This window comes from Stenella coeruleoalba (assembly GCF_951394435.1).
Source record: "Stenella coeruleoalba genome assembly, chromosome: 2".
NCBI classification, from domain to species: domain Eukaryota; kingdom Metazoa; phylum Chordata; class Mammalia; order Artiodactyla; family Delphinidae; genus Stenella; species Stenella coeruleoalba.
The window spans coordinates 143,115,256-143,131,455 of record NC_137147.1 but is presented as its reverse complement, the minus strand read 5'-3'; the positions used below and the strand labels follow the sequence as shown (position 1 = coordinate 143,131,455).

Sequence of the window (16,200 nt, the reverse complement as noted above, 5' to 3'; positions counted from 1 at the left end):
ACTCCCCCCGGCACCCACCCACAGGGTCGCCCGCCATCTACAGTGCACATACTGGAGGCAGTGGGCAGTGTCTGCCAGGAAAGCCAAAGGAGAGGGCTGCTTTATTCCAAACCTAATCGTCAAAGTGCTGCAGGCTAGGCAGCAGGGCGGAAGCAGGCATTTTTGGAAGAAGGATGAAGAAGGCTTATCTCTCAGTCTAACACCCCAACCTGAAAGTCTCATCCTCCTTTATACTGAACCAAGTCTGGGGTCCTCAGGGCTGCATGAGAAGAGCCTGCACTGTTTGCCCCTTCATACAGAGGGCAAAATTATTTAATGCAACTTCCGAGGTCAGTGAGTATGGAGGCTAAACTAAGGCAAACAAATGCCAAGAAAAGCATGATGTTTGGAACTCTAGGAGGCTCTCACATGCTACCAATGAAAGGATTAAGGATTCTCTCTAATCTCCTCCCCGCCCCCAGCCAGCTAGCTACCTGGCGTAGGCAGGAGAAGCCCCGACCCTAATTGTGTGAGCCAGGATCTTTTAACTGAAATCAGCATAGCCTCCTCTTCATCTGGAGAGGATCAACGCCACAGCTGATCACCAGGAAGCATCGGGTTGCAGGGTCCTCCTCAACTTAAGCTTCCCGAGGCTGCTGCTGTGCCAGGCTGGGTTCAAGGACTGACCCTGCTTAGGGTGGGGCTGAGGCCTGATGCCTTCAACAGCCACAGCTCTGCCACAGCCTTTAGCTCAGGTACCTGCTCTGTACTGCTGTCTTTGGAACAGGAAGCCCCTCTTGCTCAGGCAGCGACTATTCCAGAAGGGGGTGATGAGGGCTGTGGCATGGCTGGTGCAAAAGATATGTCCTTTCCAGGAAGCTGACACATGGGAAATGAGAATGTGAGGGGCAGAAAGTGGTGGATGAGTCAAAGATGCCATGTGATGGAGGGGAGTAAACTGGAAGTGTCACTCAGACTTGCTGGATCCTTGAAACGAAAGCTTTTCTCAGAAACTATCTTTGGGTCTTTTGCCTAATCCTTCTGGGTTTAATGTCAAAAATATTCATACAGAAATAAAGAGCTGTTGCTTACTTCCGCATACCCCTAAGTCCTCCACTGTAGCTAAGATTCCCCCCTTTTTTAGTCAGACCCTTTTGTATTCCCACACCCCATGGACTAGTTATCAAAAATTTGGAGAAAGCGTCTTCTTAGAATGCAGAAATAGATGTTTACACAGACAAAATGATGGGCTTTAACCATAACTGAATGAATTAAACATGGAGATGTTGGAAATAGGAGCTTCTTAAGAGAGTCTTAAAAAAGATTTTCTAAGAGTATAATGACATATGTGATGTACTATTAAATGGGGGTCAATATAGTCACTAAACAAAGTGTCCTTTGTATTTAGAGACTGAATAAATTCTTTTAAGTAAAAATGACCAACACTTTTGATTGTTTTCAGTCCTTAAGGGAATCCCTGGGGAAGGATTTTTAAAAAAGGTCATTTTTTGTACACATGCTTTAGAAAACAGACATTCTTTCAAGCTGAATGTCCAGAAATTATTAAATAAGGTGAATTAAATCTCATGGGAGTACCAGTACTTCAATAGAGCTAGCTACCTGTTCCCTGTTAACCATGATTTTCAGAGGGTTTTTATTCTTATGCTTTTTGGAGGATGCTAAGATGATGATTTTGTGTTTTTAAGTTAAGAACAATCATTAAAAAGTTGGAAATACTGTTTTGGTCCATTGCAAATGATACAATTTCTCTTTTACCTCCTCCAAGGCAAGTCATAAGAATTAATATCTACTTATAAGCATATCATAACCTGATGTGCAAAGCTGAATTCACCTGACTGGAGGAGAGTGTGAGGTGTGGTTTAGAGCCTTAATTTTTGCTAGTTACTGTAGTTAAAACTTCAGCAGTAGCAGAAGCTTTTAATAATTCTACCCATGAGGAAACGGGCTCCACAATCAACTCTTTGGTTTCTGTGGTGACTACCGGCAATAGGACCTGTGAAACTTGGTCAGACCCCAGACCAAGCCCACTGACTGACTCCATACAGATGTCTTACTCTCAGAAGAGACTGAAGGCAAGTGATGAACTCTTCTTGTGTCTTAGGTTTCCTTCCAGCTGATTCTTTGATTGGCTCTCCCTTCAGCTATTCCTTTACTGTATTTCTCTGCTGTACTTATACATTCTTCCCTTGCTCTAATGCCTTGTTTAAGCCCCACAGTATCCATCAAGCCTTCCTTAACCATCCCTGTCAACACTGACCTCTCAAGGGACAATACCATAAAAGTGTCCTTTCAAGCATGCATGTCTTATCTCTCCAGGTAGATTGCATCTCAGCTATTTGGGGAAGGCCTTGAGACCCCCTAGAGTTCCAAGCACAGAGTGGATGAGCACAAAGTAGGCCCTGTATTTGCAGTCAGGATCATGTGACTGACATCTCACAGGAAAAAACAGACCACGATGATGTCAGATTACACAGACACATGTTTGCTAAATAAATAGGCCAAATGTACTCCTTGATACTGTAATACTATAAATTCTATCTCCATAAAACCCAATTGCTATCTTCAATACATCTCTGTCCCTTGGGAAACCCTGTAGACAACTTGGCTTAGAGAGTTAGGGTACAGAAACCGGTGCCCAACTCAGTTACTGAAGACCAATAGAAACAAGGTAGTCACAGAGGCCAGCAGACTGTTATCACCACACGGAATATCATCCCACACGTGCAGTGTAGGAGGTTCTGGCTCCAGACCACAGCAGACCAATCAGCTCACGAGCACCTGGAGCTCACAGGCAATGCCCAGGAAGCGAGGCAGGGAGGGCACTGCCTTACAGTGAGAACATGCCCCACCCAACGTGGAGCCGCCAGGGCTTCCCCTTCAAGACCCGCATGCTGCCCCAAAAGTGCATTCAAGGGACCTTCTCCAGGAGTGGGAGAGAGACTCCAATGTCTCACTAGCCAAGTCGGCCCTTGGCCCGCTATATGCTCGTATAAGAAGAGAAAAGAAAAGAAAAGAAAAGGAAAAAAAAAAAGACAATAAATGAAAAACAAACAAAAAACTCAAAACAACAACAACAACAGCAAAATGTCCATCTCTCCCCCAAGAAGCAGCTCTCTTATTTGGAGATACTCATATTCTACAGATGGAAGAACCAGCTGAACCAAAAAGAAAAGTCACAGATTTTTCCAAAGCTGCTAATTTTAAGGTTAGAGACCAAGCCACAGAATGTGACATTATCTGGCAACAACTGTCCTTGGAGTTGTGGGGAATAATTAGATTCTGATTGTACAACTGGTACAGTAATCTGGTCTTCTTACCTCTGTCCCTCTCTGCCTGATAATATCTAGCCGTATTAATTTGAGAAAAAATTCACTCAGCTAAAAATGAAGAGACAATTTTGGATACTGTGGGATATTGTTCTGACAGGAGGAGGCTGCAATGTGGTGGGTTTGGAAAGAAAAAAGGAACAGATTAATTGCTGGGTACAGGCCTGCCCATCCCCACCTTGTGGATCTAGTTCCCCAGTCTGGGTGGGTATGGCACAAGGTGGCATACGGGAGCCATTGAGTGTTCCTAAGGCATTTTGTTTGGCTTTGCCAATCCCAACCTAGCCTGGTCCGCTCCCCTAGCATGTGGACTGGAGAGAGGGACTCACCACAGGTTGAGCATTTTCAGGCAGCTACAGAGTGTGTAAAGAGAAAAACACAGAAAGGAAGAGAGAGAAAGAGAGATATTAGTCCACAGAGGTGAGATGGAAGCGACTCCCTGTGAGCCATGCAAACATGCAGTATGTGTCTGTGTTTAGTTTCTTCCTCTGTCAAGGCAGGGTGAGTAGGCCCAGGCCACTTGGTCCCCACACTAAAGTGGAGGGGGCAGGTGCCTGATAGAAGCATCAAGGTGGGAGCTGGATCTCAGTGAGGGCTAAGGCAAAACAGAAAGAGTTGGTGGGAGCCCCAAGAGTGGGCTTTCCTGGGCAACTTCCAGGAAGGTAGCAGGAGAAAGAGCATATGATCCTGCCTGTAAGAATTCAATCAGGAACCAAGGCCAAACCATTTTGGCTCCCACATGAAGTCTTACCGTGCAATTTGTTAAGCTAACCTCCCAAATATTCTGAGGGAAAGAGAAGTCCCTAGCCTTTCTATAAGACCAACATGCCTGACCAATGCAGCCAGCAGTTAGCTCTTTCTCTAGAGGGGAAAACAAGCTTAAGAGACACTTTATCTTATTAGGAGGTGACTATCGAGGAGGGTCACTGCTCGGATTAAGGTATAACTGCCAGAAAAAGGCCTAAATCCCATTCTTGTTAATTCTCAGAGAAAATGAGGTCCACACTTGCTAAGTTGTAGCTGAAGTCAGTGGATAACCAAAAATTCCTGTGTTCTTACCATAACAAAAGTCAGCCAAAAAGCTTTGCCTTGCCTCACTACCCTTCCAATCACCCTTAAACAAGTACATGTGTCCTATATCTAGAGAAAAGGGTAAGTTAGATGTTTATTTTGTTTACAGAACAAAAAACGGGACCCTGTTATTTCTCTCCTCCTTTACACGAAACAAGCTGGCTGAGGAACCCAAAATCAAAAGCTGGGAAGTGAAGGTTTCCACACTCTTTCCCCAGTACTCTAGCTCAATCTTAATGTAGGCAACAGCCCCCTTTTTCCCACAAGCAGGCTGCATGGACAAATGGCATCACAGCTGTGTGCAATGAGGAGCTGTGTGGGATGCCCTGTGCTTCTCTTAGCTGTGACTTCTTCCCATGAAAGTGATCAAGCGGATGGACACATGGCTCCCCCGCCCCCAACCAATACATAGAAGGGCCAAGAAGAAAAACACACGGCTGTGCCCTGATGGTTCCCTGGACAAGATGGAGTGGTAGCTCATGAAATCACTGGGGAAATGCCACACAAAATGTCCTAAACCATGAGCTTTTGATGACAACTGGTCAAATACGACTGCTCCCCTCTGGTTTCCACGTCTTTCAGAAGGCTCACACCTGGCACAGTGGTCTTTGCTAAATGGGGAGACTTTAAATTCTCTTTACATCTAGAATTGAGATTATACCAGAACAGAACACACCAGATTGAAATCTGTGTGTGTGACTGGTCCCCTATCTTATACACAGAACACAAACACCACACTTACATACACAATTAGTGTACACATTTACCAAAATGAAATGAGATAAATGGGTTCAAAGATAATTCTGTATAGGGCATATTATAAGACTAAAGCCCAATTCAATCCTGGTACTCAAAGTATAGTATGAAATCCAGAGCTCAACTTTTGGCCTTCAAAGTAATAGCCGCAACGGTGAATTGGGAGTGAGGTGGGGATGGGAACGGGCGCAGCCATCTTTCAAGCCCAGACAATGTTTGGATCAGACCACAAACATTGCCATCAGACCCAGTACAGTGGTTCCCAACCTCAGCGACATATTTGAATCACCGGAACTTTAAAAACTCCTGATGCTCAGGCCACATCCGTGATAACTTAAACCAGAATCTCTGGAGCCAGGACTCAGGCATTTGTATTTTCTAACATGCCCCAGGAGACTCCAAAGTGCAGCCAAGGTTGAGAACTCAGAGGGTAGGAGTACCACACTGTTTATGTGGGAGAATGAAGTTTTGTCATGGAAACTGAAAAACTGCGAGAACCATTAAAACTTCCAAAGCCCTTGAGAATAGGGAGCATGTTTCCTTTTACTAAAAATGGTCTCCTCCTGGCATTGACCCCCCCACTCCCTTGTCCTCCTTACGTATTAGGGCCTTACATTAACCAGGAGAGGAGCATCTGAAGCTGCCTACAGTCAGTAGGAACTCAACAAGAGAGAGTCCAAGTCACCCTCGGTTGCTTTTTATCTACTGGGTAGGAATCCTCAAGTCCTGGCTTTTAAAGGAAACGACCTCTGGAAAGGAAAGTGAGCTCATCTAATAGATGGGCAGCAGAGCAGAGGAGTGGGCAGGGGGACAACCATGAAAAGTTGTATCTGGAAGAACGCAGATCTTGACTAGCCTCTACCTTTTACTGAGGCATAAGCATGTTCTGGTTTGTACTTAGGCTAGTTGGGGGCTCAAGAGATCACTTAAGGCACAATATCACTATAAATATGTTGCCTGCTTCTGAAAACAAGATACTGGGATAGCCTGGATGTTCTCAAAGGGTTTATAAGAAAAGTCATCCGTGTCAGGTGTGGCAGCAGTTACTGATTGGTGAAGGACTTCTCTCTCCCTACCTCATGTTGCCTTGGAGTTTAAATCTGGACCTGAATTTGGGGTGGGGCAAAAAGGGAAAGAAGTGATAGAAATGCTGCTTTTGCCGCAGAATCAGCCGTTATTTCACCTTCTACCCCATTTTCTGAGAGTTTAAACACAGACCATGCAGAGAGCACCAAGGGGCTGGTGGTAGGGGCAGGGCAAGACATTAACATGCAAGAGAAGCAGAAAAGGGAGTGGGGTAACCTCTTCACCCTCTTGGGATTAGTGTAATTTCCTCTCCATCCCAAGACTCTTTCATTCAACAGGTGCAGAGACTATTTTTCTTGACTGACTTATCTGAGTCTCTCTGAATTCAGAATCATTTAAGTGAGAACAAAAGGGTTCTGAGACCCCTGTCTAGGACTATAGATGCAAAGTGGTTAGCCAAGAACCAGAAATCAGATGCTGTTCAGCATGGCCCATGGCTTAGACAAGTAGATTTCTCTCTGTGTCCCTTAGGGAGCAAGAGGCTCCAGGGCCCCAAGAGGCTCAGGACTGCTATCTGCTGTAGCTCTCATACCAGGATTCTTTTAGTTCATTATGTCTTTTCATCCACGTAGACTAAAAATGTGACTGTCTTCTCAGAAATCACAGCTAAAGAAGGGCAGCAGCAGCCTTAAGGTACCATGCAAAAAATAAAATGGCCAAAGGAAGAAAGCTGTGGGCACAAGCATGAGGTATCCAGTCTGAAATGAGCAGCACACGAGAGGAAGAGACAGAAAAGGCTTTTCAACCTATAACTCAAGAGCCCCCTTGAAAGATGAACGTACTTAGCTTCCTCCACTACCTCCACCTCGGCGTGAGCTGTGATTGGTGCATTGGAGTGGGCTCCCGTAGGGTCATCGACATTCAGCTCTCCATTGGTTGAGCTAACCACCTGAAACAGAAGGACAGAGTGTGACTGACACCGCGGTAATCGGAGCCTCCTGCCAGTGCCACAGAGGGTCACTAAGGGAGATCTGGTCTCTAGCTTAGGTGACAGCCAGGCAGTGTTTGGAATGTTTGTTTTCCTGGGTTGGGGGGCTAAATGTCCTAACTTAGGGAATGTTCCCAGACCCGTATCATGTGAGAACACAAAACTCAATGATTTAATTATATAATGATGATAACTTTCATACTGAATGCCTACTCTGTGTTAGGAACTCTGCTACATTGTGTTGTGTGTGTGTGTATATCAATTTAATCCTCACAAAAATCGTAAAAAAATTTTGGTCATATTACTGTCTTTAATTCTATTCCTCTCAGTTTATTATGCTATAATTATATACAGACTCAGTGATGATGTTAAAAAAAATTCTAAAAAGGAAATCAATAGTGAGCATCAAAAACTATAAGCAATCACACTTTCCTTCAGAAATTTCTTCATGGCTTTGGACCATCGGTTTGAAGTTACTCAGTTAAGACTGCCATATCCTCTCTGGTGAGACGGCAGACAGTAAGGAAACACTTTCCCTTGGAAGACCAGTCTTATTTCAACAACCTTTATTTCAGGTTCACTGTCATCCCATTTCTCACTGACGGTCCCCGAATTGTAACTGAAGGCTCTCACTCCTGTCATCTGGTTAGGTGGAACCGATCAGGCTTCTCCTGCTTGTGCAGCTGCTTCTGTCACCTGCTTTCATTTCCAGCACATGATTCCTGTTTATGTGGGTGCTGGGAAGTGGGAAAAGGGACCTCGCTGGACAAACTACTCTGCTGTTAAAAGGCTGAAACATGGGAGAGAACAACAAAATAGGATAAATGGTTCAGATACCATACGCCCTCGGGTAAGTAACTTTTCATCTATATGAGACTGCTGCTTACAGACTGATGTGAGAATTATACAAGAAAATGCATGAGAGAGTGTGTGGTACAACAGCTGGTACACAGTAATGGAGGCAGCACAGTGCAGCAGATGAGAAATGGGCTCTGGATTTACTCAGCGCTGGCTCTGAGCCCTAGCTCCACCACTTACTTGCTGTGGGTCCTTGGGCAAGATCTCACTCTTTCTGTGCCTGAGCTTCCTAATCTGTAAAACGGGCAAACAATGCTGCTTACCTAACTGGGTTACTGTGCAGACCATCCACAGAAAGTGCTTAGCCCAGTGCCATGGTCCACGGTAATGGCTCAATAAACGTTCATAGTACTGTTATTCTCCCTCCATAAATGTTTACTCTAATCTCCCTCTAGATCTGGGGTCCTCATTAGCAGTTAATTTGCAAAAATTTCCTGCACACTTACAAAGAGGAAGGTGGAAGGAAATGTTTAGTATAAGGAGTCTTTGAGGAAAGGGTAGACAAGGTGAATACTACTCACCAGAAGTCTATACCCACCATTATTTCTAAACCAGAACTATTTATTACTCTTATTAATTATACAAGCTTTAAAAAAATTAAAACAATGCTGTACAGTTAGTCAAGGAAACATACAATATTAAACTTGGACTTAACCCAGGGGAGACCCAAGTTTCTGCTAGTGATCAAATTTAGCATCTCTGATCAATGGAACAACCTAACTTTATTTGTCTCCTGACATGATATGATGAATACTACATAACATTATCTACATAGTATTCTTGCCAAAAAAAAAAAGTTTTATCTGAATCTAAGTATGATGGAAAAAAACCAGACAAATCCAAAATGCAGGACATTCTATATGACAACAAGCCTGGATTCTTCAAAAAAGACATGCCTCAAAAATCTTTTTTTTTTTTTTTAAACACAGAGATGGCTGTTATAGATTTTAAAAGATTAAGAGACTAAGAGATTGAAGAAGACAACAGGCATAACAACCGAATACAATGCAAGAACCCTGATTAGATCCTGAACACTATAAAATTAATTTTGGAGACAACTGGGGGAAATGTGATATGACTGTCCATTAGCTATTATGGAATTATTAATGTTCTTAGATATGACAATGGTGTTGTTGGTTACATGAGAGAATGGCTTCATTCTTAGGAGATGCAGGCTGAAGTATTTTGGGATAAAATGTACTTACAAATAGTTTAGAAAACATACCCCTCCCGAGTTAAGGCAAATATGGCAAAAGTCAATCATTTGTTAATCTAGGTTAAGGATACACACAGGCTCACTGCACACCCCCCGCCTCGCCCCAGCCCTTTGCTGTAGATTTAAAAATTTTAAAATGAAAAGTTGAGGAGAGAATGTTTACAGACTGGAGAAACCACAGCCTGTCATGCTAATGTTGTCTTGTTAATTTCCTCAGCCTATATATGCTTCTTGTGGGCACATTCTGGCTGCACACCAGTGATAATGCTGGTAAATTCATTCTGTGAGCACAAGGGTTAAAGGAGAAATCACAGTAAGTTTTTTAGTAGACAATTCAGACACTAGACAAGATGTTAAATAAAATGTCTTCGCCTCTACTGATGTGAACAAAGCAATAGTAAGCATCACCACTGTGAATTACTTGGTGACTTTGGGTCACGGCACTTGCTTATAGTGTTTTGCATGTCTCATACTCTCTAATTTCTCCTTACTATGTTGCTGCTTGACCCACAAGCAATGTCCTTGAGCAATCTAAGGAAGAGGTTATCTCCATTTTACAGACTAGACATCTTGTCTGTATCTATGAGTATCTGGTCTCAAACAAATCAGGCACAAATGGTAACCTTACCACCAGCTGTCTAACCTAGAATATACTTGGGAATCAATGGCAACTAATCTGGGTCTCTAGAGCATCCACTTAATTATTTCAGGTTGAAGGTACAGTTCGTCAAACCACTGAACAGTTGCCTAGATGAGCAGTGGAACAAAAACCTAATGTAGGTGACCCAAGAGCTGGATTCCAGGCCTAGCTCTACCATCAACATTCTCTTTGAGCCCTGGTTTCTAATTCTGTAAGATTAGGCCGATAACCACCTTCGTCCTATTTACCTTATAATTACTATGGTAGTTAAATAGAATGATGTTTAGGAAAAAAAGCAATTTGAAAAACTGTAAAGAACCTAACGAATGTAACAAATTATTAGTATTTGAAACTATCATTTTTATACTTTTCCATTTATTATTTTAGAATAACTTAATTAAAAAGTAAGCATTATTTGTATATCTGGAATACTGACAATTTATTTTGCTGCAATCACTATTAATTTCTTTTTTTTTTTTTTTTTGCTGTACGCGGGCCTCTCGCTGTTGCGGCCTTTCCTGTTGCGGAGCACAGGCTCCGGACGCGCAGGCTCAGCGGCCATGGCTCACGGGCCCAGCCGCTCCGCGGCATGTGGGATCTTCCCGGACCGGGGCACGAACACGTGTCCCCTGCATCGGCAGGCGGACTCTCAACCACTGCGCCACCAGGGAAGCCTGTTTTCTCCATTCTTATATGGATTTATACCTTAAAAAAAAAAAATCTCCTTATCATTTTTTAGTGCTGTTTCAGAAGTGGGTGTGTTCAATCCATCATTTTTACCTGTGAGATGTTCCTATGAGATCATTTTTGGTTTAGAGGACAAAACTGTCTCCTAATTTCCTGTGAATAACACAATCTTCAGTGAGTCACTCCATGTAAAGGCATATCCTAAACAATCAGCCTATCAAGATGGGTTTCTATGTGAAAAAGGCTTGCCTATCCCTTTATAAGAATTTACATTTGGTAGCTCTGGGTTCACCTGTGTGCCCCAACTGGTGGTGTCACTTACCACTATGAGAAAAATATTCAGGTAAAGATTATTAAAACAGTGACATATATGAAAAGTTAAGAGATGCAAGGTGTTCTTAAGTACAAGAGAGAATAGAGATTCAGAACAGTCCAAATGAAATCAGAAATAATTCTCTAAGACCACACTTATTCTAGGGAGAAAAAAAGAAATAGCCCAACTTCTTGGGTTCCCACTCATAAACGGTTGAGTTGGACCAATGAACAATCTCACCTTATGTACTAGGGCATATATCATCATGGAATGAGCTACATATGCAGTCCTCTATCCCCAAAATACTTATTTTAAATATTTCTTTGCAGTTCCCAGACTTGACACTAACAGACTTCTACCTTGACGTTATTTTATGGTCTATCATGAGTGGATCAAGGTTGTAGGATTAGTTTAACCAGGAATCAGTATCAGAAGTCATATAGATATTTCTTAGTCAATGACAACTACCCAGAATCATCTCAACAAGTGAGTCTTACAAGTCCACCTAGGTAGAAAATCAGCACAGAGATATTCAGTTCACTATAAAAGCAGCTCAGCCTCGCTGTAAGTTTCCATTCTAAAGGAACTTGGGTTTCAGAAGCAAGCCAACATTCTACCAGCTAAGCTGGGAGGGCCAGGAAAAGGCAATAAAGGCCGTAAGTACCTGCACTGATCCCCCATGGCGGTCTGCAGCCAAGTGAGACGTCAGGTACGAGGTATTGGTCTGCCGGCTGGGCTGGATTTCCCACTCTCCTCGGCGCTCTGACGATGCAGTCTGCTCAGGCATTAGGAAGCATGAGAGCAAGATACGGAAGGAAAGGTGAAGCAACAGCAAGCAATATCAAAATCAAGTACATTAGTGTCCCTAAGGGTTTTGTTTTTGTTTTGGATTTTGAACAACTGCTGCAAAGCACTGAGAAAAAGATAGCTTGGCTACATTCATTTCAGCCTAATGAGCCAACACGTAATTGTCTCTAGCATACCATCCTTGCCTACACACAGAAAAACAATGATCACCAAAAGAGGAGGTTAAAAAAAATAAAAACTATCAAAAGCTGGAATCACCTTTCAGCTTCCATATTAGTAAAATTTCAGTAGCCACTAAGCAGACCCAATTCAGAAAGTTAGGATTGTTGGACAAAGGAATAATCATACTTACAAGTCATTTCACTAATTAACTATCTATCTAAATAGACAGTAGTCAATATAGAAAATTCCCAGCATTAGGAATCAAGGTAATACGCCTTTTCCTTGAATAGGGAGCCCACTACCCTCAACATAAACTTCCAGAAGACTTTCAACTACGATAAAATGAGCAGTAGCTGGAATATGCTTTCTTATCTAAAAGGATGAACAAAGTATCTCTTCAAAAGCAGGTTCACAGGTCAAGAATATGAAAAGATGGGGGGAAATAAGGCTACAATGTTTTTCAGATTCCTCTAGCTAACAGCCTCTAGTCTGGAATTAGAAAAAGTTTAGATAAGACTACTATGAACTATTTTCTTCTATAAAGCAAAAGGCAGATCTTTTCCCAGCAAAAGGAGGGCTTGCAATTCAAAACCTCGTTGGGTTCTGCTTTCACCTTTGCTGTCATTCAGGCTCTCTTCATTCCTTCTTTACCTGTTTTTTAGATCTCACACTATTCTGATCTTGCTCCTATGTGATATTTGTTCTGAAGAATCTGTTTAGGTGCCTCTTCCCCTGTGCCAGATGGCTGAGGAGGTGTTAACATCATGATGCTCAGCTGTAACAGTCCTAAGGCTCTACAAAAATGAAAAATGAGGTGTTGGAGAGGCAGCAATGAGGGATTAGTAAGTCAAATTTTAACTGCTGCTGATATAAACAGCAGCAGGGGTTGGGACGTGATATTGCTGCTCTGCATGAAAACCAGTAAGGATGCTATAAATATTAGAAATGTTCACAGCTATAAATGTTGTATTCTATAAAAAAGAAAAGGAAGACCGAAGTAGTAGTAATTTGAGGCTCCATTTCACTCACCCCCTTCTGTAACTCATTGACAAGAGTTGTTTAAAGCTCATCTATAAATCATCAGAAAGGCTTTTCCCATTCAAAAAAAGCATCGTACACCAGCTACAACTTACTCATCTTCTTTAAGTAATGGAATATGAGGTGACATGGGTAACAGCACTATAAAAGATCCTGGCCACGTTTTCTGATATTCCTCAGGGAATGAGCATATTCTGTAAGAAGGCAACTGTATTAACTTGCTTGCTACGTACTCTTACAAAAGAGGAGTTTAGTTTTATACTGTCACATTTGACAGAATCAAAGCTACTCAAAATATCTCCCCACCCCAATTAATTCTGCCGAGAAGTTCAGAAGTTCAGTTTAGAAGTTCAAAAAATTTCATTTTTCCAAAATAAGACTGTGGTTTATAACATAATCACAACTATTTTATAAACCAACATCCATGTCTCAGAGCACTTAATCTCATTTATTCTCACTACTGGAGATTTGAGAATATAACTGTTCTTCTAATATTACGAGTAATATCTATAACTAATATCTATTAGTGATAGCCTCTTCAGTTCTCTCTAGGACTTTAGGAGTTTTTTGTAATATTTAAGTAGACTGTTTAAGCTCCTAAACTACTACATAGAATTGTCTGTTCTCAAAAAATTTAAATGCTTAAAAAATATCCAGACATTTATAAGTCATTTGCTGCCGTTTTGAGTTCCATGACACATGTTCAGTGCAATTACTTCTCTCATGAACGCTCTCTGTTTTGCATTTGTTTTTAGGGCAGATGAAACGTATGTAAAACACTCATATGCTTTTAAGCTTAACAAAACCCTGGACAGCTGGATCAGCTATTATTTCTATTTTTACTGAAATACATGTCAGAAGTCTGATTTGATGCTACTGTCTGATTCCCTGGGCTGTGTATTTGTTTATATTAATTCTAGCTAAATAGGTAATTTGTTGGAATAATTAACATTTTTGTCTAAATGAAAATAGCAAGACATTTTTTCAAAGGCCCAGAAGTTACACTCCATCTCCATCCTCAATGCAATGTTCTATTTATCTTTTGAGGAAAGAAAAACAATGCTAGCATTCCAGATTGCTTCATAAATGCTTGCACTGTGACAAGTGAAGAACACATGGCACCATTCTACTGCTCTCCAACGCCTTCTGCATCCACTGAAAGCAACAAAACCAAGGGACAGACCTGAACCTGGGGTTGTTGGTTTATTACTTTGGGAACTACTTTCACCATAATACTAAACTCTATGGCTATTCTTTTCTGGAATTTAAGGGCCTGGACTGGTATCTAGAGGTTGATGTAGTAGAAGTGTTCATCTGCCAGTTTTAGGAAGCAACTGAGTGCCTAGAAACTAAATGAAACCAAGGAATGTTCACAACTACAGAATTCTGCTAGTCTACCTGTTCCTGAAAGGTACTCTAGGCAATGCTGTATACACAGAGGTTATGATTAGGCATAATCAGCACAGGAGCCAGTTATACCAAGCAAACCAGCAGAGGAGATCGGCATGTAAACCCTTCATTCTTAAAAATCATTCATGCAACATGTCTATCTAAAAAGCAATCAGGAGCGTCCATGGGTAGAAGAGTCATTCAACAAAACCAATCTCTCTGCATTACTTGAAAGGCAAAGGTCCAAATGGAGTGTGTAAATCCCCAAAGGCAGGAGCAGGAATCTCAAGTAGTGGGAATTCCTTGGGATAATGCTTTAAAATCTTCAGCTGTGATTGCATCACCTGCGTGGAAATGCTTAGTTTACTGTCTAGTAGGTGAATGTGGAAATCAAAAAAGCAGCAACCTAGCAGAACATAAATCAAAGGCAAAGCTACAAAAAATAGTTAAGGGAAAACATAGAAGCCTAGTGTAAAAAGTCAAAACCACCACATGTGCCCAGGGCAGAGGAAGCAAGTCTCTCCCAGCAATCATTTGGCAGCGATTCACAGTCAGACAGAGAACGACACTAACAGGAGGGCAAGAAAATACAGTCTGAAAACACCTCAGATAACCAGTTCCATCTATGGCTTGAAAATTCTCTCAAATTTTTACTGGAGATAAAGCTACTTTTCTGAAGCAGAAGGCAGGCAAATATCTTCCTCCTGTTGTAACAAACAGATCACCAAATCCTACTCTTTATGTAAAGTTATTTTGAAAAATTAATGTTGATTGCATCCATAAAATGGATTTTATCCATTTTACTTCATGGCTCTTAAAATATTTTAAAAGTTGCCATCTATACAGAACATTTTGGCCTCTCATGTCAGTCTTCTAGGCCTCTTTATATAATTACAGTCTTCAACCGTAATTAACAAGAATAGAGACTGAATAGTACCAAAAGGTTAGTAATAAATACACTTGACTACATTCTGTCTTACCACACTTCCAAGATTAAACAAAATTTTAATATTGTATATTAAGTACACTATATTATGTGTTAGACCTCAGGTATGAAATGAAAAAAAGTTGGTAAAGTTATTAGAGTGTATACTTTAACAAAATCAAAAACTTCTCCATTAAGCTCATGAAATAGAACCAATTTTCCTCTGCCAGACAGGGACTGTTACGTGCAATCTGTCAGGTGTACCAATAGTGAGTTCCTGTTTTCTACAAACTTGATCAAATATCAGCGATATTTGAAAATCACTGATAAGAACCTGGAAGGACTATTTCCAAGCCCAATACTATATAGGCCCACAGAGACAGCAGCATCAATTCTGCGAAGCTCTGAAAAAAAATCACAGGAACCATCCTAGAGGTTTGAAATTCTCTACTCAAATCTTGCCCTATTCTTACTCAAAATGGCATAAGACACCTCCCCTATGGAATGATGATTTATCTAGGTAAGATTACTTTGGAATCACCTCCTACAAGGAGGTGCCTCAGAATACAGGGTATATGCTGATATACAAAATACTGAACAATGCATACAGACAGAGGAAGAAAACTTTTAATATGGAATAGAGAATTAGGAGCAGAGGTGAGCAGCAAAGACTAGGTCACAGAGTGGGAGAATCTAAGAAAAGGACTGCACTTCAGTTTTGCACTTGCTTGTTCTAATATCCCCCTTGGAATTAAGGTCCCAGAAATGAGGGACCTCCTTCTGCACAGCTCATTCTGCACTGAGCTCTGTGCTGGAGCGGGGCAGGGTGAGTGTGCAATCTCCACACCTGAGCTCCTGCTAGACAGCAGGCAGCAAGTCAGGAAATCACACACGGGTCAGAAGTAGGCAAGTGATCGCTGAGCAAACTCATCTGCTCCTTAAACTAGCAAACTCTGAACCTCGCTGAAAACAAAGAAGTACTCTGTAAAAGGAAGGGA

General features: G+C 41.7%; 1 protein-coding gene across 6 annotated transcripts in view; it reads right to left on the bottom strand.

Annotated features, from left to right (window-relative positions):
* Nucleotides 1-16,200, bottom strand: part of CSNK1G1 (casein kinase 1 gamma 1) — a 153,555-nt gene that overhangs the window by 6,063 nt on the left and 131,292 nt on the right. For 4 of the 6 annotated variants that reach the window (XM_079910400.1, XM_079910396.1, XM_079910397.1 and 1 more), the window contains 2 exons: nt 11,546-11,656; nt 7,022-7,128 (listed from right to left, as the gene is read on the bottom strand). In XM_079910400.1, the coding sequence (XP_079766526.1) occupies nt 7,022-7,128; nt 11,546-11,656 (218 nt within the window). Of the gene's footprint in view, nt 1-7,021; nt 7,129-11,545; nt 11,657-14,505; nt 14,622-16,200 lie in introns of those variants that run through there. The other 2 variants (XM_079910398.1, XM_079910399.1) reach the window with 2 other exon arrangements.